Here is a 25,191-nt window from a genome sequence, read left to right on the forward strand (position 1 = left end):
ATGACTTGGATTTTGATGGCATGGAGCCTTTAATGACTTACAAGGGGAAAAAACTAAAAGGATATTTGTTCTTGTAAGCTCGTTCAATTTCTTTTAAACTTATCACAAGCGGCATTGTTGTTTGATTTTTTTTTTCACTCTGCTGCCTTGACAGCTGATTGGTTGTCTGTTGTCGGGGATATGGTGGGGACACGTAGGTGGGGGGCGAACTGTGGGATAAAAAGCTTGGAGTTTGCATGATGTAGAGGACTGTGTCTCGCCTTTTTTAAAATCCTTTTTGAAAATCCTTTTTGAAAATCCTTTTTGAAAATCCTCCTACAAACTGAAGTCCAAACTTTGGGATCATTTCACGTTGGAGTGAGAATGGCGCTAGTATCTCCTCTGTGAGTCTGTCCTAATTCACGCATCCAGCTTGGATGATGGAGATTCTGGTCTCGCTGTTACTCCCACTCTGCTTGTTGAGCCTACGCGGGTCAGCCATCGACACAGGTTAGACATCCACGCCCGAGAAGTACTAGGGACACGTGTGAGCGATCTTAGTCTGGAACAGGCTGATTGCAGTTTATTTCTTAACTAACAATTCTAAGACCTAAAATAATATTTGATTTGTATTAATATATCTCTAACTTGACTTGAAGACAAATTGAAAATAATTATTTTCTCTAACTCAGAGACCAGCAATGTTGAGTTGTAATTTCCATCCCTTTCTTCATAAACAGGGTATTATTTCAAATTGACAGTGCAGAAAAGGCACAAACATAAATTGATTATGATTCAGCTACTGGTTTGGTCTGTAACATGTCGGAAAATAGGGAAAAATGTTGATCATTGTTGTTCAAAGTAATAGCAGATGTTTGCAAATATCTTACTTTAATTCAACACAAAGATAATCAGTTTGCTTTCAATGGAGGATTACAGAACTTGGAGAATATTTACTGTGGCGAGCCTGAAATTCTGAGCATTTGATTGTTTCTAAACAGCTCATTGATTATCAAAGGTTTATTTGAAAATTGATTAGTTATTCATTAACCGATAAATTGTTGCACCTCTATTCATCAATGATGATATTAAGAAAATGAATTAATTTTTCCATTGCTTGTCCTCAACTATAAAGGTTAAAATATGAAAAATAAACGGTATATATATTACATACAGGTGTTTTATCCATTAATAAAGAATAATAAACAATTTTCTTTTTATTCATTAACATTTATTAAAGATTTATGATTTTTTATGTTTAAGCAATATACAAGAAAGCAACGTCGGAAAAAAATATATCCAGCAAACTGCTTAAAAACCAGTTGCAGTCATAGGTTTTGTGTTTTCAAATGAATCCTGTCTGATAACCATTTCCTCTGCCATTTAATGGATTTTATTATCACAATATAGCAATATAAATAATGTTCCTTCATTTTTTTTCAATTTCATTTATTGGACTTAAGTATTAATTTAGTAATAATTTTTCCCACTTTGACTTGAGAATCAATTTCTGGAAACAAAAAAATATTCGGCAGGAGAGCAGAAAAATGTAACTTCACACAATGTCAATATAATATTATTTTATGCAATGGAGTCGTAACATCCCACCACATTGGTGGGCATTTAGTCTCTTTCACAGTGTGTGTGTACGTGTGTGTGTGTGTGTGTGCAACAGCATGTGCGCATGCGTTTGTGTAAACGTGTGCAACGGGATGCGCGCGTGCGTCGGCGTCCGTGCGCGCATGTGTGAAGTAACAAAGAATTCTTGTTGAATCAGTCATGCCCAGCTTACCCATGGATGCCCAGAGTTCTTATACTGCTGCCCTATTGACAATGCTGTCCCACAGTGTCACAACTTATCACCCTCGCTGATTCTCACATGTGAAACTGGCTTTCATTTATGACAATGGTTGTTTAAAAAGAGCTAAAATTGTCATTTCTGTCTTAGTTCTGCTGTGTAGAGGGGATGAATGTTTCCCACCAAAAGGGTCTCCCAGGCTTTGAGACATTCCTGGAGGTCAATGTAGGAGGAGCTAACTGTCTCCCATGGCAACAGGGCTAATAAACTCCATGGGTGATTGTAAATTTTGTCATTATTTGGCCTATTGTCCAGAGGCAGAGGGTGATGGGCAGCTCAGATAGGGCTGCCAAAGCCGGATCTGCCCACCCATCTATCCCTGTCCGGCCCATGGCAAAACAACACTGCTGATTTAAAAGGTTGATGGATGGCTTAGGTGTGCTCTTTTGCTGCTATTTTGCCTATTTTTCGAACAATCAATTCACGTTAAATAAAGCTCATTAAGGAATACAAAAGCATCAAATCTTCATATGATAGCTCTCTCCAGATTTTTCTAACCACTAAAAGTAACACTAGCCTGATTTACATGCTTTGTTTTCCGATAAGAATTGGGTTACAAGCCTAAACCGAATGAAAATGCTCCATATAAAGTCCATTGTTGCATATATCCCATCAGGATCCTGTCTGGGCAAGCAATGGGCGTCAGTCACGCTTCAGCGCCCCAATCACCCCGAGCTGGGTTAACAGTGCTCAACTTGCTCGAAAAATAAACAGGCCGAATCCCAATATAATTTCGTTCGGATTCACAGGGATGGAATATTAGTTTTGTCGAACCAATCAGAACTAAATTTTTGTCATATAATCCGTGAATAGGAATGATATTGCGCATGGGTCTGTCTGCGCATCTTCTGACATAAATGCGCGGTGACATCATCATTTACGCACATGAAAACATGGCTGCTTCCTACCAGAGTTGGTCTGCGACAGAGATATTTTTAACTATTTTTAACTTGTTTTTAATCAAGCTGTTGCTTTAATAAAAGTGTAAAAATAAAATAAAATAAAATAACTGGTGTGATAAATAGACTGACCTCCATCTTGATAAATCATGTGACGTTTATAGTAAATGGACTGCACTTTTATAGCGCTTTATCTACACCATCACAGTGCCCAAAGCGCTTTATAAAGCCTCTCTCACACACACACACACACACACACATACACGTCAATGGGCGACAGCTGTCATGCAAGGCGCTGCCAGGCCCACTGGGAGCAAATTAGGGTTCAGTGTCTTGCCCAAGGACACTTCAACATGCGGACAGTCGTAGCCAGGATTTGAACCAGTGACTGGACAACCCGCGCTCCCTATTGAGCCATAGCCGCCCAGTACATCGATCTGCGCATAAAACGGCTGTGTGTGTGGCACATTTATACCAGATCGAAATAAATCACGTCACGTAAAGAGTTGACCGAAGATCTTCAATAGGAATGATTTCAATGAGATTGACAAAAAAATGCATATAAACCCGACAACTTAGGGCTCTATTTCGTAGACTGCGCAATGTGCGCTCGAGCGCAAATGGTGGTGTATTTTGATTTCCATGCGAGCGCAAGGTTTGCCAATTTGGCAGACCGGCCTGAAACGAACTATCGTTGGAGGGAAGATTAGTAACGTCCACGGACATATTTAAGTCGCCAGGGTTTTGTTCACTGGCTCATTCTGTTTTTAATAAGTGTATACCGTGAATGTTCAATGCTCCAGTCACGAGCTCCTCTTCCGCATATAGATGTCTCCATGCGAGACTAGTTGCGTGGCTTTTAAAGCTGTTGTGACGCCCACACCAGCGCAGACGTCCGACTTTAAAATGAGGTGGGGGTACGCCAGCCCACAAAAATACCCAAAACCAGGTCTAGCCCACCTCCTCGCTGATTTACACAAAGCGCAAAGCTGGATTTGCGTTAGTCACGTAAATATAGCTCTGATTCTTAAAGTCTACTTGTTGAATGAAAGATTCTATTTGAATTCAATTTAACAGTGTGTTCATACGCATTTGGTTTTCAAATTATTTGTTGTTTATTTACTCAAATGTGAAGGCTTTGATTCACCTCAAGCACCAGATGGCCAGGCTTTTATTGTATGTTCCGGTTGTTGTCTTCCCCCTGTCTCGTACACACCTGCTCCTGAGAGCATCTTCACCACCTGTGCCTCGTTCACCCTCATTACCCCTTGCATTTAACCTCGTGTCTCATTCTTTCTCGTCGCCAGTTCGTTGTACCTTGTCGTCGCGTTCCAGCATTCCTTCTTTCCACGTCACAGACTCACAGTAAGACTAGACCCTGTTCCGATTATCGACCTCGCCTTTTTGCCTCGCTTTTTTGGATACTGTTGCCTTTTTTGGATTGCCTGCCTGTGTACCGACCTCTGCCCGTATATTAAAACTCTCTTTTTGAAACTGTCCATTTGTTTTGGAGTCGTGCATTTTTGGGTCCTGTCCTCTGTTCCATTCATGACATTTATAAAAGGTCATCTGCCTGATGTGGAGTTATTGTTCCATTTCTTGATAGTTTAGTACATACAGTATGGGACAAGCTCATCAAATATCCTCATAGGACATTTATTTACTGAACTGCATAGACCACCACGCATCGCTTTAGTGTAAGGCGTTTATTAGAGAGGATGCCTTTTTCTTGTAAATACATTTTTATCATACTGAGTTTCATTAAATTAAATGCAAACTCTTTGATAGAATAATATATTTTACAGTATTTGTCAAGGGAAACTAAAGTTTAAAACAAAGTGCCATAGGATTTTGATATTGCAGTGGGAGCTAGTTTTAACATATGGTTGTAACATGGCTTCATGAGAGTGAAGGCATCTATTTGAACTCCCTATAAAGTGAAAATAAAGTGACTTTTAAATTTGAGACACCACAGGGAACAGTGTTGTTAACAAACCTGACAAATTCGAAGGAATCAAAACATTGCCAAATATATAAAACAAGGCTTTTAAATTGTGAAAAGTGAGACCTCCTCCCAGCTTTCTGGCGCTGTGGGTGGGTCTGCTAAATAGTGATGTTACAAGATGTGCCGAGTCTTTTGAAGCGTGTGTCGGGTAATGAAAGGGGTGTTTCCACAAAGCTTCTTCATACCAACCATAGTTACTGTTGCATCATCAATGTCTCTCACCTTATACTAATTTGTAGCTGGTGATTTGAAAAAAAGACCAGTCCAGATGTGCAGAAGTATTTAACAGAGACTGCTTTTTTTTTTTTTTTCAACAAATAGAAGAAAGCGATTGGGAAGGAGGGGGCGGTGGTCTGGTGCCCGTGCCCCTCCCTTTGGGACTGGTTGGGGCGCTTTGGTTGGGTTCGGGACCTCCCTGGGTCCTGGGGGGGTCGATGGCGTCTCACTGGTTGGGTCCCCTGCTGGACGGGCTCGCTGACTGGGCCCCCACCTTGTGGAGGGGGGCCGGCACATCGATGTTACCCTTCCTCGATGTGACGGCTCAGCAACTCCGTACATCAGTTGACTAACATGCATGCGATATGGTGTTCATTCACTGATAGGTTCGATAGACACACTATAGGCTTTATTTAACAAAAACACAGGTTATGCTAACATATCAACTCACAGGTTGTTACAGGTTTTTAGACACTAAAAAAGAATCCCACCGCACCACTCGTCAATAGCACTGCTTTGCTCATTTCCCCCACATCCTGTCCTGCCCTTTTCTGCCCTCTCTTATCTTGTTCTCTTATTTAGTTATTACATGTTATCACCGGGGGCAGTACAGTGGACGACTGGTTAGCACATCTGCCACACATTTCCGAGGACTGGGGTTAAAAATCCCAGTCCCGCCTGTGTGGAGTTTGCATGTTCTCCCCGTGCCTGTGTGGGTTTTCTCCGGGTACTCCGGTTTCCTCCCACATCCCAAAAACATGCATGGTAGGTTGATTAAAGACTCTAAATTGCCCGTAGGTGTGAATGTGAGTATGAATGGTTGTTTATGTGTGCCCTGCGATCGGCGACCAGTTCAGGGTGTACCCCGCCTCATGCCGATAGGCTCCAGCACGGCCTGCGACCCTAGTGAGGATAAGCGGTGAAGAGCTTGCGAGCGGATCCCGGAAAGCAGGCGGGGAGAGAGACGGTCATATATTGTGACGAAGCACAATTTTTATTCTTCCGCCTCTTTTGTTTAGTTGTATTTTTCTATTTTTTTCTTCAACCAAATCTGTCTCCGTGCTTCCTGAGACGCGCCCAGAGAGAGACCACTCCCAGACGCCAGCTCATGTACGGTCGTGAGTAGACACTGCAAGCATTTGCCAGACTGTCCAATATCAGTACCTAATAATTTCGGAGAAATTACTAGCCACAGACAAAATCTCAAATTTGTCCTCTCTCTCTCTCCCGTCCGCACGCAGTAAACGCTCACGTTTCCAACTTTAGTCCAACACACGATGTTCTATTTCCCTTTTCGTATGCGTATTTTCCTTCTTTTTATCGTTATTAGTGTTATTTTCTTTCTTTAGCTAGAAAGAAAATTCCTTTGTGTGTTTCCCTCTAGCTCCCTTGTAGATATTAAATATACGTTGTACTATAAAATTCCACTCTTGGTTTTGTGTGTGTTCTGAGTTTAAGTAAGCCTCTGTCATCTAGAACTCAAAATTTCATAAAGCGTAGCAACCTTCAGATAATGAGACTGATTAAAAGGTTTCTCGTCACTTTCCCTAAATTTTATACATATAAAAAGTGACGTGGGTCCCCTTTACAAGATAGAATAGTTTGATTTTAATGATTAAAATTAAAATTAAGCTAAACCGGAAGTAACGCAGGCGTCTCTTCCAGCTTGATCTTTTCCCAAATTAATTACCTTTCGAGTTAATCCTCATATACGCTACAGAATTGTAGAGTAATGATTATGTAGTGAAACTGAAAAGTATGCAGAATTATTTTTATCCTTCTCCATAACATACTGCAATAACTGTAATAAATTGTCAGGTTCTTGACATAATTTTAAAAATATGGAAATTCAGACAAATTGTTCTGAAAGTTGGCAACTCTGCAGTCATAGCCATAAATGCAATTTTACTCATGATTGACATAGTTTTATAATTAATAATTGGCAGGTTTGATTTACTTTTATATTTTAATTAGTGTCTTTACATTAATTAAAAAAATATAATTACACGCTTTGTGTTTTTTGTATGAAAAGAGCTTACAAATTCAGTTTGCTCGAGAAGTACTTTTGATGTTTCGGCTTTCAACCTAAGGCTCCCCAGTTTCGGTTTTCGGTCAGTTTTCATTTCAGTGCATCACTAGTTCTTACAGTATACGGTTTTATGTTTGTAGTGTGAGCCACAGGCTGACAAATGGCCGCTGTGTATAATAAACACTTAACTTTCCCTCAAGTGTCGAGGTTATGTAGACTCACACTCAACACAAAACCAAGTGAGGTGGTGACTCATTGGACGACGCTGACGCCAGTCCATGCTCTTTTTTTTTTTTTCTTCTAGGTCAGAGTTTATTGCTTACTATACTGTATCCTTGCACCCAGTCCTCATGCCAGCAGCCCCGAAAACTCCTCGTTCAAGCAGACCGTTCAATGCTGCTTTCAGCTGTCATTGTAATTGCTATTAATTAATTTTATTTGTGGTGTGCTTGTCTTATCAGTGAATGTGGTGGACTTCTGCGGTCAGACCATTCGGGGTGATGGCATGATCATTAACTCCCACCAGGAATCTAAAAAGTATTACTTTGTAACAATGGGGACCGACTGCCACCTCACCATGCAGGCCAGCTCCCCAAAGGACAAGGTCCAGTTCCACTTTCGCTTTTTCCTTGTCTACAGTTTGTTGCGAGTAGCCCCTCTGAGCCCAGCCCCTCTGTTACCTGAGTCCCCACGTGGCTCTGCTCCTCTAAACCCCAAACTGGAGCCAACCTCAGGGGAAAGCTCAGGGGATCCCTGTCATGCAGGCTCTTTTGTTCAGTTTTATGATGGATGGGACAGAAACGCTCCAACTCTTGGGCCTCCGCTTTGTGGAAAGAGTCCACCTCGGCCAGTGCTGTCGACAGGAAACTACCTGACCCTGCGACTTGTCACCCGTGGGACTCAGCCCAGAGTGGACTTTGTGGGTGACTTCACATCATTCAGACTTGGTAAACACACATACGCAGGCACACACACACACGCACACACACACACACACACACATACATAAAGGTGAAGATGCAGTACCGTAAAAAGTATTTGCCCCCTTTTCAAATTATTTTTTTGCACAGTTTCCCCACTTTAATATTTAAGATCATCACACAACTGAAAATTTCAGACAAAGACAACCCAAGAAAACATAATGTGCTGTTTTTAAATGGTGATTTTATTTTTTAAAGGGGAAAAACTATTCAAAGCTACCTGGCCCTGTGTGAAAAGGTATAGCCCCGAAACCTAATAACTGGTTGGACCACCCTCAGCAGCAACAACTGAAATCAAGCGTTTTCTATACCTGGCAAGGAGTCTTTCATATCTCTGTGGAGAGACTTTGGCCTACTCTTCTTTTCAGAATTGTTTTAATTCAGCAACACTGGAGGGTTTTCATGAATGGCATTTTTAAGGTCCCCACGGCTTTTCAATCGGATTCAAGTCCAGACTTTGACTAGGCCACTCAAAAGCCATCATTTTGTTTTTGTTTTTTAAGCCATTCAAAAGTTTAATTGCTGGTGTGTTTTGGATCGTTGTCCTGCTGCAGAACCCAAGTGCACTTGAACTTGGTCATGAACTGATGGCCAAATATTCTCCTTCAGTATTTTCTGGTAAAGAGCAGAAATCATGGTTCCATCAGTCACAGCGCGTTGTCCAGGTCCTGAAGAACTATTGAAGCAGACCCAGACCTTCACACTACCACCACAATGTTTTACTGTTGGTATGATGTTCTTTTTCGGAAATGCTGTTGAATTGAGACCAAATATAATGAGACACAAACGTTCCAAAAAGTTAAACTTTCATCTCGTCAGTCCATAAAATATTCTCCCAAAAATCTTGGGAATCATTCAGATGTTTTTTTTTTTTTTTTTTTTGCGAAAGTAAGACAAGCCTTTATGTTCTTTTTGGTCAGCTGTGGTTTTCGCATTGTAACTCTGCCATGGATGCCTTTTTTGCCATGACCCAATGAGCACTGACCTTAACTGAGGCAAGGGACGCCTACAGTTTTATATAAATTGTCCTTATTTCCTTTGTGGCCTCCTGGATGAGTCATTCCTTTTCTCTTGGGGTAATCTTTGTAGGCCGACCACTCCTGGGAAGGTTCACCACTGTTCAATGTTTTCCCCATGTGAGGATAATGGCTCTCCCTATAGTTCACTGGAATTCTAAAGCTTTTGAAATGGCTTTTGTAACCCTTTCAAGACAGTTAGATGTCATTTACTTTACGTCTCGACTGTTCTTGAATTTATTTAAATCATGCCATTTTGTTGCAGCTTTTTGTTATCTTTTGAGTTAATTTTGTCAGACAGGTTCTATTTAAGTGATTTCTTGATTGAACAGGTGTGGAGATAATCAGGCTTGGGTGTGGTCAGTGAAAATGAACGCACCTTTCCCAAAAATGTGATTAGCCAGTCAATTAATGATTTAACAAGGGGGGCAATTAATTTGTCTCACAGGGTCAGGTAGCTTTGAATAGTTTTTTTTCCTTTAATAAATAAAATCAGCATTTAAAAACTGATTTTTGTTTACTTTGGTTATCTTTGTGATATTTACATGTGTTTGATGATCTTAAAGTGGGGAAACTGCAAAATAATAATAATAATAATAATAATTTGAAAAGGATGCAAATCCTTTTTCATGGCACTGTACTTCATCTTTTTACATTTTACAATGAATTTGTCCTCTGTGTTTAACCCATCCCTGATGAGTCATGGCCACTCATCGCAGCCCAGGACCGAATCCAGATTAAGTTGACCCTTGATCAACAAGCTGAGAAATTAACCTAAAATGTTTTTTGTTTTCAAATCTGAGATCTAACTGCTGTTAGGCAGCAGTGATTACCACTCTTTTACCATACCAATGATACACATCTCTCCATCAATTTGAAAACATATAAAAGCATAGATCTTATAATAATTGGAGATTCATTTCAGCTCATAAAATATCACAAAACACTATTCCCAAATGTTTCTTAAATATGCTTCAGGCTGGTAAGCAAAATTGACAAAACTTGATCTTTTCAAAGCCAAAGGACTGTCTCGTTCCCTATGGTTTTATGGGGAGTCATCCCATTATTTACACATCCTCCATCTTCCACGGATGGTCGAAAATTAAACATTGTAATTGCCGAAATGACAAGAAGAAATTGAGGACTGTAGCAGTAGTTAATCTGCAAAAGAAGAATCAAGGGGATTGGGCTTCTTCTTGGTTGTTGAAGACATTTAAACTTTAATCCAAAAGGCTTCTTCAGGTCAAAATCTTGGTCACACTAAGCAACCTTGACACAAATACATGGCACAAATTAGGAGGGTGGAGAGTCTGTATAGTTAATTTCCATCTCAAAGGGAACGTTCCTTTGAGCAAAGCAATGTAAAAATGTTGGATAGAGAGGACTAACAAACTAGAAATGTCTTCCTTAAATAGAGGAGGTTTGCACCATGACACAGCACACTGTTTGCTCATAGGCAGGTGTACAACCGGTTGTCATGAAAAACAGTCATTCACCAGTCACACCTGGGAATAACAAACAACAACTCTCATTTGACCACCACCTTGAAAAGTATTCACACAGCTTCACTTAATCCACGATATGTTAAATTACAGCCAAAGTACATCCAAAATTGAAATTACAGCCAAAGTACATCCAAAATGGAATTCAGAATTTCCCTGTACATTGCTGCATTCATCTTTCCATCAATCCTTACAAGCCTCCCAGTTCCTGCTGCTGAAAAATATCCCCACAGCATGATGCTGCCAACACCATGCTTTACTTAAATTATGGTATTGTCTAGGTGATGAGCGGTGACTTGTTTACTCCAAACATCATGGCAAAGATTCACAATTACACACCAAAGAGTTTTACGTTTGTTGCATCAGACCAGAGAATCTCGGTTCTTGTTGTTTGAGGCACCTTTAGATGCCTTTGGGCAAACTCTAGGTGGGCTGCCATGTGCCTTTTAAAAGAGTGCCTTCTGTCTGACCACTCCACTCTACAGGCTTGATTGGTGGATTGGTTCACACATGGTTTCCCTTCTGAAAGTTTCTCATCTCTCCACAGTGAAACGCTGGAGCTCTGAGAGTTGCCTTCAGGTTCATGGTCACCTGCCTGATTGTGGCCCTTCTACTCCAGTTACTTAGTTAAGATGACCAGACAGCTGGAGAAAGAGTTCTAGTGGTTGCAAACTTCTTCCGTTTACAGATGGTGGAGGCCAGTGTGCTCATTTGGACCTTCAAAGAATGTTCTACAATTAATTTGACTTCATGCTTGGTTTGTGCTCTGACAACTGACACAAGTGTGTGTAGAAGCCAAATGCATCACACCGGACCACAGGAATAGTTGGAGTTGACGTTTAATAACGACTGTAAGAGTCTAGCAACACACGGGTGAGTAGCAATACAGTTCACTTCAAAGTCCAAATAAAGAGACATTAACTTAAAAATCCAGATAACGAGTCTTTGAAGATTGGGAAGAGGTTTGGTGCCGAGTCATGTAATGCTCCGTAATCCACAGATAGGAGGACAGGGAAAGTCATACTTTGTTGTCATTGTAGCAAAAGACCAACCAGCCATGGGGACAGGCAAACATGCATAATACAGGCAAAACACGTGGTCGGGGGATACCAGGAAGAACGACGAAGCAGGAAAAGTAATGGGCCCTATGAGGGGCACAAGCCAGTGCAAACTGTAGGCCGGTCCCAAAACCGGATAAATGCAGAGGGTTATGTCAGAAAGGGCATCCATCTTAAAACTTGGCCAAACAGATAGGAGCCTTAATCCAAAGAATTCCATACCGGATCAGTCGTAGCCCAGGTTAACAACATTTAGCTACTGTGGCTTGAAGACGAAGGACGGGTGGAAAGCGGGTTCTTTGGCAGAAAGAGAAGAGGAAAGCACAGAGCCTAATACTGAATGTGGGGACTTTGAATGTTGGGACTATGACAAGAAAAGCCCAGGAGTTGGTGGACATGATGATTAGGAGAAAGGTTGATAGACTGTGTGTCCAGGAGAGCAGGTGGAAAGGCAGTAAAGCTAGAAGTTTAGCGGCAGCATTCAAATTATTTTACTAAGGTGTAGATGGGAAGAGGAATGGAGTAAGGGTTATTTTAAAGGAAGAGTTAGCTAAGAATGTCTTGGAGGTGAAAAGAGTTTTGGATTGAGTGATGAGGCTGAAACTTGAAATTGAGGGAGTTATATATAATGTGATTAGTGGCTACGTCCCACAGGTAGGATCTGACCTAGAGGTGAAAGAGAAATTCTGGAAGGTGCTGGTCGAAGTAGTTCTGAGCATCCCAGACAGAGAGAGAGAGTAGTGATTGGTGCAGATTTTAATGGACATGTTGGTGAAGGAAACAGGAGTGATGAAGAAATGATGGGTAATTTCGGCATGCAGGAAACGAACCTTGAGGGACAGATAGTGGTAGACTTTGCAAAAAGAATGGAAATGGCTTTAGTGAACACTTTCTTCCAGAAGAAGCAGGAACATACGGGTGATCTACAAGAGTGGAGGTAGAAGCATGCAGGTGGATTCGATCTTGTGCAGACGATGTAACCTGAAGGAGGTTACTGACTATAAGGTAGTGGTAGCGAGAGTGTGGCGAGACAGCATAGGATGATGGTGTGTAAGATGACTCTAGTGGTGGGGAGGAAGATTAAGAAGACAAAGACAGATCAGCGAACCATGTGGTGGAAGCTGAGACAGGACGAGTGTTGTGCAGCTTTTTTGGAAGAGTTGAGACAGGCTCTCGGTGGACAGGAGGAGCTTCCAGAACACTGGACCACTGCAGCCAAGATGATCAGAGAGACAGGTAGGAGAGTACTTGGTGTATCTTCTGCTAGGAAAGGGGAGATGGAGACTTGGTGGTGGAACCTCAAAGTACAGGAAGTCATACAAGGAAAGAGGATAGGTAAGAAGAAGTGGGACACTGAAAGGACTGAGGAGAGGAGAAATGAATACATGGAGGCGAAGGTAGAGGTGACAAAGGCCAAACAAGAGATGACATGATGACATATATGCCAGGTTGGACAATAAAGAAGGAGAAAAAGATCTATACAGGCTGGCCAGACAGAGGGATGGAGATGGGAAGGATGTGCAGCTGATTAGGGTGATTAAGGATAGAGATGGAAATATGTTGACTGGTGCCAGTAGTGTGCTTGATAGATAGAAGGAATACTTCGAGGAGTTGATGAATGAGGAAAATGAGAGAGAAGGGAGAGTAGAAGAGGCAATTGTGGTGGACCAGGAAGTCGCAAAGATTAGTAAGGGGGAAGTTAGAAAGGCAGGGAGCAGGTGGAGGAACAGTTAGAAAGGTGGAGGCATGCACTGGAAAGGAGAGGAATGAAGATTAGCCAAAGTAAAACAGAATATATGTGCATGAATAAAAGGGGTGGAGGGGAAATAGTGAGGCTACAGGGAGAAGAGATAGCAAAGGTGGAGGACTTTAAATACTTGGGGTAAACAGTCCAGCGCAATGATGAGTGTGGAAAGGAAGTGAAGAAACGAGTCCAAGTAGGTTAGAACCGGTGGAGGAAGGTGTCAGGTGTGTTATGTGACAGAAGAGTCTCTGCTCGGATGAAGGGCAAAGTTTATAAGACAGTGGTATGGCCAGCCATGATGTACGGATGAGAGACAGTGGCACTGTAGAGACAGCAGGAAGCAGAGCAGGAGGTGGCGAAAATGAAAACGTTGAGGTTCTCTCTCAGAGTGACCAGGTTGGATAAAATTAGAAATTAGCTCATCAGAGGGACAGCCAAGGTTAAATGTTTTGGAGACAAAGTTAGAGAGCGCAGACTTCGATGGTTTGGACACGTCCAGAGGAGAGAGAGTGAGTATATTGGTAGAAGGGTGATGAGGATGCCAGGCAAGAGAGCTAGAAGAAGACCAAAGGGAAGGTTGATAGATGATGTAGTGAGCGAAGATATGAGGGCAGGTGGCGTTAGAGAGAAGGATGCAGGAGATAGGCTAACATGGAAAAGGATGACGCGCTGTGGCGACCCCTAACGGGACAAGTCGAAAGTAAAAGAAGAAGACAGGTTCGGCAATGGAAGATCAATCCATGGAAAAGTGCTGGGGAGCCTTGTATGGGCATATAGCAAACAATCTGGCTGATTCAGTGATCCAGACAGCTTTTTATAAGTGGTCGTAGCTGACTGGCAGGGTGGAAAGGTGGGTGGAAAAATACTGGGAAAGTGCACCAATGACGAATGCCATACAACGGTGACAACAGCGGCACCATATACAGACAGGTGTGTTCCATTCCAATTCATGTCCAATCAAATGAATAAGTCCCCTTCTGTTAAATTCATTTGAATTCATGAGCAACATCTCAAGGAGTTCCCTGTGGGAGGGGCCAAAGGGGTTGGGTGCATTGTGAGCTGGGTGGTGGCCGATGGCAGGGACCTTCGCGGTCCGATCCACAGCTACTGAAGCTGACCCTAGGGACGTGGATTGTCACCTCTCTCTGGCAGGGATGGAGCATGAGTTGGTGTGCGAGGTTGAGAAGTTCCAACTTGATATAGTCGTGCTCACCTCCACACACAGCTTGGGCTCTGGTTCCTGTCATTTTGAGAGCGGTTGGAATCGCTTTCACTCTGGAGTTGCCCACGGTGAGAGGTGCCGAGCAGGTGTGGGCATACTTATTGCCCCCCGGCTCAGTGCCTTTATTTTGGGGTTTACCCTGGTGGACAAGAGGATAGCCTGACTGTTGTTTGTGCCAATGAACCAAACAGACCTCAACTCGGGATGTTGTGAATCGGTGGTCCAAATACTTCAAAGACCTCCTCAATTCCACCGATACACCTTCCCATGAGGACGCAGAGTCTGGGGACTCTGAGGCAGGCTCTCCTATCTAAGCGGTTGAGGACACCAAGGTGGTTGAAAAACTCCTTGGTGGAAGGGCCCCGTGGGTGGATGAGATCAGCCCGGAGTTCCTCAAGGCTCCAGATGTTGTCCAGGCTGACATGCCTCTGCAACATCACATGGACATCAGGGACAGTGCCTCTGGATTGGCAGACCGGGGTGGTGCTCCCCCATTTTAAGAAGGGGAACTGGAGGTTGTGTTCCAACTATAGGGGGATCACACTCCTCATCCTCCCTGGTAAGGTCTATTCAGGGGTTCTGGAGAGGAGGGTCTTATCGGAAGTTGAATCTCAGATTCTGGAGGAGCAGTGTGGTTTTCGTGCTGGGCGTAAAACAGTGGATCAGCTCTACACCCTCAGCAAGGTCTTCGAGGGTGTATAGGAGTTCATCCAACCAGTCTACATGTGTTTTGTGGTCTTGGACACGGTGCGTTCCGTGTCCCCCGGGAGGTCATGTGGAGGGTGCTCTACGAGTATTGGGTACGGGATCCCCTGATGCGGGCTGTTTGGTCCCCGTATGACCGCTGTCAGAGCTTGGTCCACGTTGCCTAAATCGTATTCGTTTCCAGAGAGGGTTGGACTCCGCCAAGGCTGCCCTTTGTCACCAATTCTGTTCATTACCTCAATGGACAGAATTTGTAGCCACAGCCGAGGCATTGAGGGAGTGCAGTTTGGTGACCAGTGCTTCGCTGCTTTTTAAAGATGATGTGGTTCTGTTGGCTTCATCAAGCCACCATCTTTAACTCTCACTGGAGCAGTTCGCAGCAGAGTGTGATTGGGATGAGAATCAGCACCTCCACATCTGAGACCGTGGAACTCAGTCAGGCTGGGGAGAATTAAGTCTGGGCCTCTCTGCTTAAGCTGCTGCCCCTGTGACCCGACCTTGGATAAGGGAAAGTAGATGGATGGATTGAAACATCTCAAGGATACATTATGCACCTCAGCTAAATTTTGAGCTGAACGGCAAAGGCTGTGAACACTTACATATATATGATTTTTTTTTTTTTAATGCATTTGCCAAACTCTCCCCCTCCCCCCCCCAAAAAAACAAACAACTTTTTCATGTTGTCATTATGGGCTGTTGTGTGGAGCATTTTTAAGGAAAAACATAATTGAATTATTTTTTTAATACGACTGTAACATAACAAAATGAGGAAACTGAAGTGCTGTGAATACCTTCCAGATGCACAGTGAATATGTGAAAGCTATCCCTAAATTTCCATAAAGCTGTAATTTACTCAACAACCAATAAGAAGTCTAGTTGCCTTGTTCAACTTTGCAGATTACTCTGACCTGGATGACTGAGAGGACAGCAATGTTCTCAATCACAGCATGTCATAGCAATGATACAATGCAAATGGTACTATATGGGGGTGGTAAGCCAGATACTGTAGGGATGAATCTGAGTGAAGTCACAGCGTTGCAGTTTGGCATTGTATGATTTGCATCGGTAAACTGGCAGTCCTGGGAGGTGTGTCCCCCCCACCCCCCACCCCAACCCCACCCTTACACTGTGCTTGGCCTGTGGTTTGGTTCAAGCCAGCCCCAAAATATAATACAAAATATATACCACCTAAGTAGTTTTGGGTCTGAGATATTTTTTGATTAGCCCAGGCCCGCTTTGATACAGCCATCACACTTTTTCTCCTCAGGATTCAACCAATCATTGTGCAGCAGTGAGCCTTACTTCACTTGCAGAAATGGGAAGTGTATCCCACTCAGTCTGGTGTGTGATGATAAGGGAATTGACAACTGCGGGGATGGAAGTGACCTGGAAGAAAATCTAACAACAGGGTGTAAAGGTCAGTGAGGTAATGTGTTGGTAACAGTCTATTTGGTCCTGGTAGCTCCCTTTAAACCACTATATATATTCTATCTATCTATCTATCTATCTATCTAACTATCTATCTATCTATCTATCTATCTATATACTATCTATATATATATATATATATATATATATATATATATATATATATATATATATATATATATAAAAGCGTCACGGTGGACGACTGGTTACCACATCTGCCTCACAGTTCCGAGGACCGGCCCCGCCTGTGTGGAGTTTGCATGTTCTCCCCATGCCTGCGTGGGTTTTCTCCGGGTACTCCGGTTTCCTCCCACAACCCAAAAACATGCGTGGTAGGTTGATTGAGGACTCTAAATTGCCCGTAGATGTGAATCTGTGCATGAATGGTTGTTTGTTTTTATGTGCCCTGCGATTGGCTGGCGACCAGTTCGGGGTGTACCCCGCCTCTTGCCCGAAGATAGCTGGGATAGGCTCCAGCATGCCCGCGACCCTTGTGGGGATGAAGCGGTACTGACAATGGATGGATGGATATATATATACATATTTTATATTTTATTTATTTATTTATTTGTGTATAAGGTGAGCAACATACATACAAGGTGTGTCCTAAAAGTTCCCGGACCTTTGTGGTGTCCATCCATCCATCCATTCATTTTCCGAGCCGCTTCTCCTCACTAGGGTCGCGGGCGTGCTGGAGTCCATCCCAGCTATCATTGGGCAGGAGGCGGGGTACACCCTGAACTGGTTGCCAGCCAATCGCAGGGCACGTACAAACAAACAAACAACCATTCGCACTCACATTCACACCTACGGGCAATTTAGAGTCTCCAATCAATGCATGTTTTTGGGATGTGGGAGGAACCAGAAGTGCCCGGAGAAAACCCACGCAGGCACGGGGAGAACATGCAAACTCCACACAGCCGGGGCCGGGGATTGAATCCGGGTCCTCAGAACTGTGAGGCTGGCGCTCTAACCAGTCGTCCACCGTGCCGCCCTTTGTGGTGTCACAAAAGATAAATGTCAATTTCAAACTACCCGTAAAAGCAGGGATGTCGCTCTGGCGGGCTAAGAAAGGATCCGCACAAGCCTCCCCTTACAAGTATGTTTGTCCTGAACACTCGGTCTCTGTCCATAACCAACAAAATGTACAGGATGCATCTGCTTATGAATCTACGTTCAAAACTGTTGTGTTTCCTTTATATCAGAAACGTGGCTGAATTCACAGGGAGGAGGCAGTAAAGCTAGCATGCTATTCGCCGGATCGGTTAGACAGCAACAAAAACTCCGCTAAGTGAAGAGGGGGTGGTTTGTGCGTGTACATGCATGATGACTGATATAAAGTAATTAATTACACACACACACACACATACACACACACATTGTTTACCAGATATAGAGATCTGTGTTAAATCACAGCCATTCTACATTGTTCCTCAGCCCGGCATAAACGATCCTGGGAGTGAGAACACCATCTTTGACCAGAACCATCACCAAGCGGCCAGAAGACTCTTCTTCAATTACAGGACTGTTTCTCACAGTCTGAGTGGGGTGTCTTTAACCTCCACGACCTGGCTGAACCCACAGAGGCTGTCCAAGCCTACATATAGATATGCACTGGGATTGTAACTGTGGACGAACACATCTGAGTGTTTTGGGAACCAAAAACCATGAATGAATGGCCAGGTCAAGTCACTCTGCAACCCTTCCTTTAAGGCTGGAGACAGAATTGTAGGGAGCTGTCAGAGCTGACCTAAAAAGGGGAATCAGGAAAGCCAAATCTGACTACAGATGGCAGATTGTGAAACACCTCTCCAACAGCAACCTCGCAGGTGTGGTAGGTGGTACAGCAGACCACCAACTTCAGGCGGCATATAAATACACCCTGAAACCCAAGTGTCACACTAGCTGAGGAGCTGAATGTTCTTTGGATGCTTTGAGGTTCCACCTCATCAATCTGAAACCACCCTTATCTCAGCCAGATACCGGCCACAAAACCTCTGCTGATGCAGGCACAGGAGATGAAACAGACACTAAGCAGGGTCAACCTGCAGAAGTTGCTAACCCTAAACCCAAATGTCTCAGTGGTGCTCAGCTAACGACAAGGCTCTGAACACTTAATAGAAAAAAGAGATAATCCTGGACTAAAGGAGGCACAGGGCAGATCCTTCCACCCTCTTCATCAATAGTGACCACATGGAGGTTGTCCACACCTCTGCAGAACCCCCTTTGACCTGAAACACCTTGGCTGTCACCAAGAAGGCACAGCAGTGGCTGCACTTCCTGAGGGTGCTTAGCAGAAATATCTGACCGAAGCTGCTCGTGACCCTCTACTTATCGACCATCGAGATTATTCTTAAATACTGCATCACAGTGTGGTTCTCCCACTTCAATGAGACAGAACAGAAGAAGCTCTAAAGAGTGGTCATGACAGTGCAGAGGATCATCGGCTGCCCCTGCCCTCTCTGAAGGATATCTACACATCCTGCTGCCGAGCTGAGGCAATCGCAGGTGACAACACCCACCTTGCCAACACCTCCTCGACTTGTTGTCCTCGAGCAGGCGCTACCGGTCCATCATGACCGCAATGAACAGACTAAGAGACAGATTCTTCCTTGACTCCCATCACTGCACTGAACTTACAATAACACCAACACTCATTTCATATTGCTGCTACTTTGTACATTCAAGCATCCCTGACTCACCTGCTACTGCACACATAACATGTGCCTTACGGCCCGTTTGCACTGCAAATTTAGTATTGTTTACTTAGTACATTGAACATCACTGATTCCACTGTTACTGTACACATAACGTGTGCCTAGGCCCGTTACGATGATTACTAATATTGAATTATTTTTCGATATATAAAATCCATCCATCCATCCATCCATTCTCTACCGCTTATCCGGGTCGGGTCGCGGGGGCAGTACCTTCAGCAGGGACGCCCAGACTACCCTCTTCCGGGGGGATCCCGAGGCGTTCCCAGGCCAGCCGAAGGATGTAGTCTCTCCAGCGCGTCCTGGGTCGTCCCCGGGGTCTCCTCCCGGTGGGACATGCCCGGAACACCTCACCAGGGAGGCGTCCGGGAGGCATCCGAATCAGATGCCCCAGCCACCTCATCTGGCTCCTCTCAATGCGGAGGAGCAGCGGCTCTACTCTGAGATCCTCCCGGATGACCGAGCTTCTCACCCTATCTCTAAGGGAGAGCCCGGACACCCTGCGGAGGAAACTCATTTCGGCCGCTTGTATCCGGGATCTTGTTCTTTCGGTCACGACCCACAGCTCATGACCATAGGTGAGGGTAGGAACGAAGATCGACCGGTAAATTGAGAGCTTCGCCTTTCGGCTAAGCTCTTTCTTTACCACAACGGACCGATACAAAGTCCGCATCACTGCAGACGCTGCACCGATCCGCCTGTCGATCTCCCGTTCCATTCTTCCCTCACTCGTGAACAAGACCCCAAGATACTTGAATTCCTCCACTTGGGGCAGGATCTGGAGATGGCATGCCACCCTTTCCCGACTGAGGACCATGGTCTCAGATTTGGAGGTGCTGATTCTCATCCCAGCCGCTTCACACTCGGCTGCGAACTGCTCCAATGAGAGTTGGAGGTCACGGCTTGATGAAGCCAACAGAACCACATCATCTGCAAAAAGCAGAGATGCAATACTGAGGCCACCAAACCGGACCCCCTCTACGCCTCGGCTGCGCCTAGAAATTCTGTCCATAAAAGTTATGAACAGAATCGGCGACAAAGGGCAGCCTTGGCGGAGTCCAACCCTCACCGGGAACGAGTCCGACTTACTGCCGGATATGCGGACCAAACTCTGACTCCGGTCGTACAGGGACCGAACAGCCCGTATCAGGGGGTTCGGTACCCCATACTCCCGAAGCACTCTCCACAGGACTCCCCGAGGGACACGGTCGAACGCCTTCTCCAAGTCCACAAAACACATGTAGACTGGTTGGGCGAACTCCCATGCACCCTCGAGGACCCTGCCGAGGGTGTGGAGCTGGTCCACTGTTCCACGGCCAGGACGAAAACCACACTGCTCCTCCTGAATCTGAGATTCGACTTCCCGACGGACCCTCCTCTCCAGCACCCCTGAATAGACCTTACCAGGGAGGCTGAGCAGTGTGATCCCCCTGTAGTTGGAACACACCCTCCGGTCCCCCTTCTTAAAAAGGGGGACCACCACCCCAGTCTGCCAATCCAGAGGCACTGTCCCCGATGTCCACGCGATGTTGCAGAGGCGTGTCAACCAGGACAGCCCCACAACATCCAGAGCCTTTAGGAACTCCGGGCGAATCTCATCCACCCCCGGGGCCCTGCCACCGAGGAGCTTTTTAACTACCTCGGTGACCTCAAACCCAGAGATAGGAGAGCCCGCCTCAGAGAACCCACACTCTGCTTCCCCATGGGAAGGCGTGTCGGTGGAATTGAGGAGGTCTTCGAAGTATTCTCCCCACCGACTCACAACGTCCCGAGTCGAGGTCAGCAGCGCCCCATCCCCACTATACACAGTGTTGGTGGTGCACTGCTTTCCTCTCCTGAGACGTCGGATGGTGGACCAGAATTTCCTCGAAGCCGTCCGGAAGTCTTTCTCCATGGCCTCACTGAACTCCTCCCATGGCCGGGTTTTTGCTTCAGCGACCACCAGAGCTGCATTCCGCTTGGCCAGCCGGTACCCATCAGCTGCCTCAGGAGTCCCACAGGCCAAAAAGGCCCGATAGGACTCCTTCTTCAGCTTGACGGCATCCCTCACCGTTGGTGTCCACCAACGGGTTCGGGGATTGCCGCCACGACAGGCACCGACCACCTTACGGCCACAGCTCCGGTCGGCCGCCTCAGCAATGGAGGCGCGGAACATGGTCCACTCGGACTCGATGTCCCCCGCCTCCCCCGGAACATGAGCAAAGTTCTGTCGGAGGTGGGTGGGAGTTGAAACTCCTTCTGACAGGGGATTCTGCCAGACGTTCCCAGCAGACCCTCACAATACGTTTGGGCCTGCCACGTCGGACCGGCATCTTCCCCCACCATCGGAGCCAACTCACCACCAGGTGGTGATCAGTTGACAGCTCCGCCCCTCTCTTCACCCGAGTGTCCAAGACATGCGGCCGCAAGTCCGATGACACGACCACAAAGTCGATCATCGAACTGCGACCTAGGGTGTCCTGGTGCCAAGTGCACGTGTGGACACCCTTATGCTTGAACATGGTGTTCGTTATGGACAATCCGTGACGAGCACAGAAGTCCAATAACAGAACACCGCTTGGGTTCTGATCGGGGGGGCCGTTCCTCCCAATCGCGCCCTTCCAGGTCTCACTGTCATTGCCCACGTGAGCATTGAAGTCCCCCAACAGAACAATGGAGTCCCCAGCGGGAGCGCTCGATATATAAAATGAAAACCATAATTTTTCCGGACTTAAATTGTCACTGTTGTGATGAGTCACACAGTGAGCCGACGGCGAGTTGAAGAGCTGTCTCATTCGCCACTAGTGGGCTTGTGGAATGTGAGTGGACCGGTGTTGGCTCCGTCCAATACTCCACAGCCTCCGCCATGCGCATAGCACACGACAGAGACCCTTAAGGGAAAGTTAACTGTTTATCATGTTCGCTAGCCCACAAGCTAATGAGTTAACGAGCTAAAGAAGCTAAACAGCTCGCTCCAACGCAGCGATGTCATTTAAAACATCAGCGGCTCATTCCGAGTTGTTGTGTGTGTTAGTTCCCAATTAACAGACACATAGGAAAGTTAAATGTTTATTAAGCATAACCTCAGTGGCACACGTTATTCAGCCTGCAGTTGACTATGGCAAACATATTTGATTGACAGATGAAGCGCTCGTCCCCAGCGCCTTCAGCAACCACCCACACAGTCCTGCAGCTCCAGGAACACAACTCTTGTCGCTTCTCGTATACTGAACAAAGCAAACACCACTGGATCTCTTTGTATACAGGCTGTGTGGCAAGAACTTGCGGACGATGGCCCGCACACTGAAGATTTGATCAACATGACTTTGACATTGGACTTCAAATGTCTTACTTTATTTGGCCTTCGTGACGTCAGACTCTTCCATTGAAGGTTCTGGCATTAGGTCACCCGTTCTTACGCGAAGATCCATGGGTCATCACCGGTGATGACTCTCCTTAGCAAGCCTGATCTCTTTTATCTCATCATCACTCACTGCTTATTGCTTGAAGACCTGACACAGAGGATATGTACTGTATATAAAAGCATGTGGGAAAAAACATTCAATAACTGCAGAGCTGAAGTCATAGTTATAAACTCCAGGGCGATTATCTTGAAGGGGAAAACTCAAAGTTTCTAGTTGATGACGGCAGTCTTGGAACTTTTCTGACACATCTCTCAAGTATTTTGGAGCACTACAAACAATTTAAGGACTGTTTATATGCATATAAAAGCATGTGGAAAAAAACATTTAATGACTACAGAGCTGAAGTCATAGTTATAAACTCCAGGGCGATTATCTTGAAGGGGAAAACTCAAAGTTTCTAGTTGATGACGGCAGTCTTGGAACTTTTCTGACACATCTCTCAAGTATATTGGAGCACTACAAACAATTTAAGGACTGTTTATATGCATATAAAAGCATGTGGAAAAAAACATTTAATGACTACAGAGCTGAAGTCACAGTTATCCAGGGTGAATATTTTGAAGGGGAAAACTCAAAGTTTCTAGTTTGTGACAGCAGTCTTGGAACCTTTCTGACACATCTCAAGTATTTTGGAGCACTACAAACAATTTCAGGACTGTTTCCCCGCTATATCTTAGTTCATCTTTCGTGTGTTCAAATATGTTTGCGATGTTTTTAAAAACTGTGTTTTAATAACATTGTGTTTTAATAAGTTTAAAAGTTTTAAGCCTGTGGAAGGGGTAAAACATGATATTTTTTAATGTGTTTTTATGGACCGCAAAAAACGGGGTTTCACTGGATGACTCTTACCTACAAAACATTGCCTCTGTGATTAAGTTGCTGACCAAAGTCTGTCCTTCATCAGCAGGTCAGCTGCTACCTCCCGAGCCACCACTGCCAATCGTAACCCCACCTCCATCTTTTGTAAATCCACCAACAGTGCCAATTCCCACACACTTCAATTGTGGCATTGCAGACAGCACTCCTAGTTATGAGTCGGTGTCGGGTAAGTTGAAGAACTTTACCATCCATCAATCCATTTTCTACACCGCTTATCCTCATTAGGGTCGTGAGTATGCTGGAGCTTGTACCAGCTGACTGCGGGCAGGAGGCAGGGTACACCCTGAACTGGTTGCCAGCCAATCGCAGGGCACATATAAACAAACAACCATTGGCAGTCACATTCATACTAACGGACAATTTAGAGTCTTCAATGCACCAACTTTACCATCCATTTTTTATTATTATTTCTGTCAATTAATGTATCTTATTAGTGGGGCTGCTAGATCCTTCCCCCAATGAGAAGATCTGTCAGCTTTGCACATTTTGGTTCACGTCTGGTGTGGGGATAGGGGGGTGGAGACGACCTGCTTAGGGGTTGTTTGCTGCTTAACAACAATTGTTGGTCACACCGCGCACGGCACAAAAGCAAGGGTCCAACGAAGTCACAAATCATAAACACATGCTGCAGCTTGTAGGCTATAATCGATGCACAAAAAAAAAAAGAAAAAAAAAGAAGACGCTCGATTGGAATGGACCGGCCATTCTGGAGTTGTCCCGAAATTCCTAATTACCACCCCGTCCCTGGTGTAAATGCTATTGTGAATGGTTGTGTCTCTACTTGTGCCCTGTGATTGACTAACGACCAGTCCAGGGTGTATTCTTCCTTTCACCCAAAATCAGCTACTAAAGACTCCAGTTCCTCACATCCCTGGATAGTATTAGCAGGATACAAATTGGATGGATGGATATGTAGATTTTAGCAGTTGCACTCTGCATAGATATTTTGTTCCACCTCCAAGAGTATTAATCATGAAAATGATTTTGTTAACTCTTTTCCAGACACTCCAGGCTCTGTCTCCTTGTTTGTTCTCTTCATTATCCTGGGGGTGGTGGCGGGATTTGCAGTGCTCTGCTGGTGCTGCTGGTCCCCAGGCTGGTTCCTATGGCGCATAAGTATTGTCCGCTTTTTGCCATGCTGCAATTCGGCCTGCGCAACGTGCCAACTCTGCGCTCGCAGCTGCACTCACAGCAAGGAGCACCGCCCGGCAAAAGTCACCCCACAGTCACAGGCGAACGGGACACCAACAGGTGTGGTAGTCACCAATGCAGATGAAACTCTGTCCACTGCTGCACTTTAGACAAAATGACTGTGTGCTTGATCCCATTTGGCAAAAAAAGACAATTGGGTCTAGTGTGATCAGTCATCAGTGATTACTGAACATGGACACTGACTGTATTGAGCACAGCTACCTTTTTTGGGAAATGGTTCTATAAAATAGTGAAAGCATTTGACTAGAGGAAAAACTGTGTATGTGCTTTACATTGACGTGTTTATGAGAAGCAGGGTGTAGAATTATGTTTGATTGTATTAAACTTCTGAATCCTCA

At 44.9% G+C, this 25,191-nt stretch overlaps 1 protein-coding gene across 1 annotated transcript; it reads left to right on the plus strand.

Annotated features, from left to right (window-relative positions):
• The first annotated feature begins 224 nt into the window (after window positions 1–224).
• ldlrad2 (low density lipoprotein receptor class A domain containing 2) lies at window positions 225–25,191 on the plus strand. Its single transcript, XM_061785199.1, has 5 exons — window positions 225–489; window positions 7,448–7,933; window positions 16,481–16,630; window positions 23,667–23,807; window positions 24,644–25,191. Exons 1-5 carry the CDS (start codon window positions 417–419, stop codon window positions 24,940–24,942), a joined length of 1,149 nt encoding a protein of 382 aa, XP_061641183.1. The 5' UTR covers window positions 225–416; the 3' UTR covers window positions 24,943–25,191.

The sequence above is a fragment of the Phyllopteryx taeniolatus genome, chromosome 9, assembly GCF_024500385.1.
Source record: "Phyllopteryx taeniolatus isolate TA_2022b chromosome 9, UOR_Ptae_1.2, whole genome shotgun sequence".
NCBI classification, from domain to species: domain Eukaryota; kingdom Metazoa; phylum Chordata; class Actinopteri; order Syngnathiformes; family Syngnathidae; genus Phyllopteryx; species Phyllopteryx taeniolatus.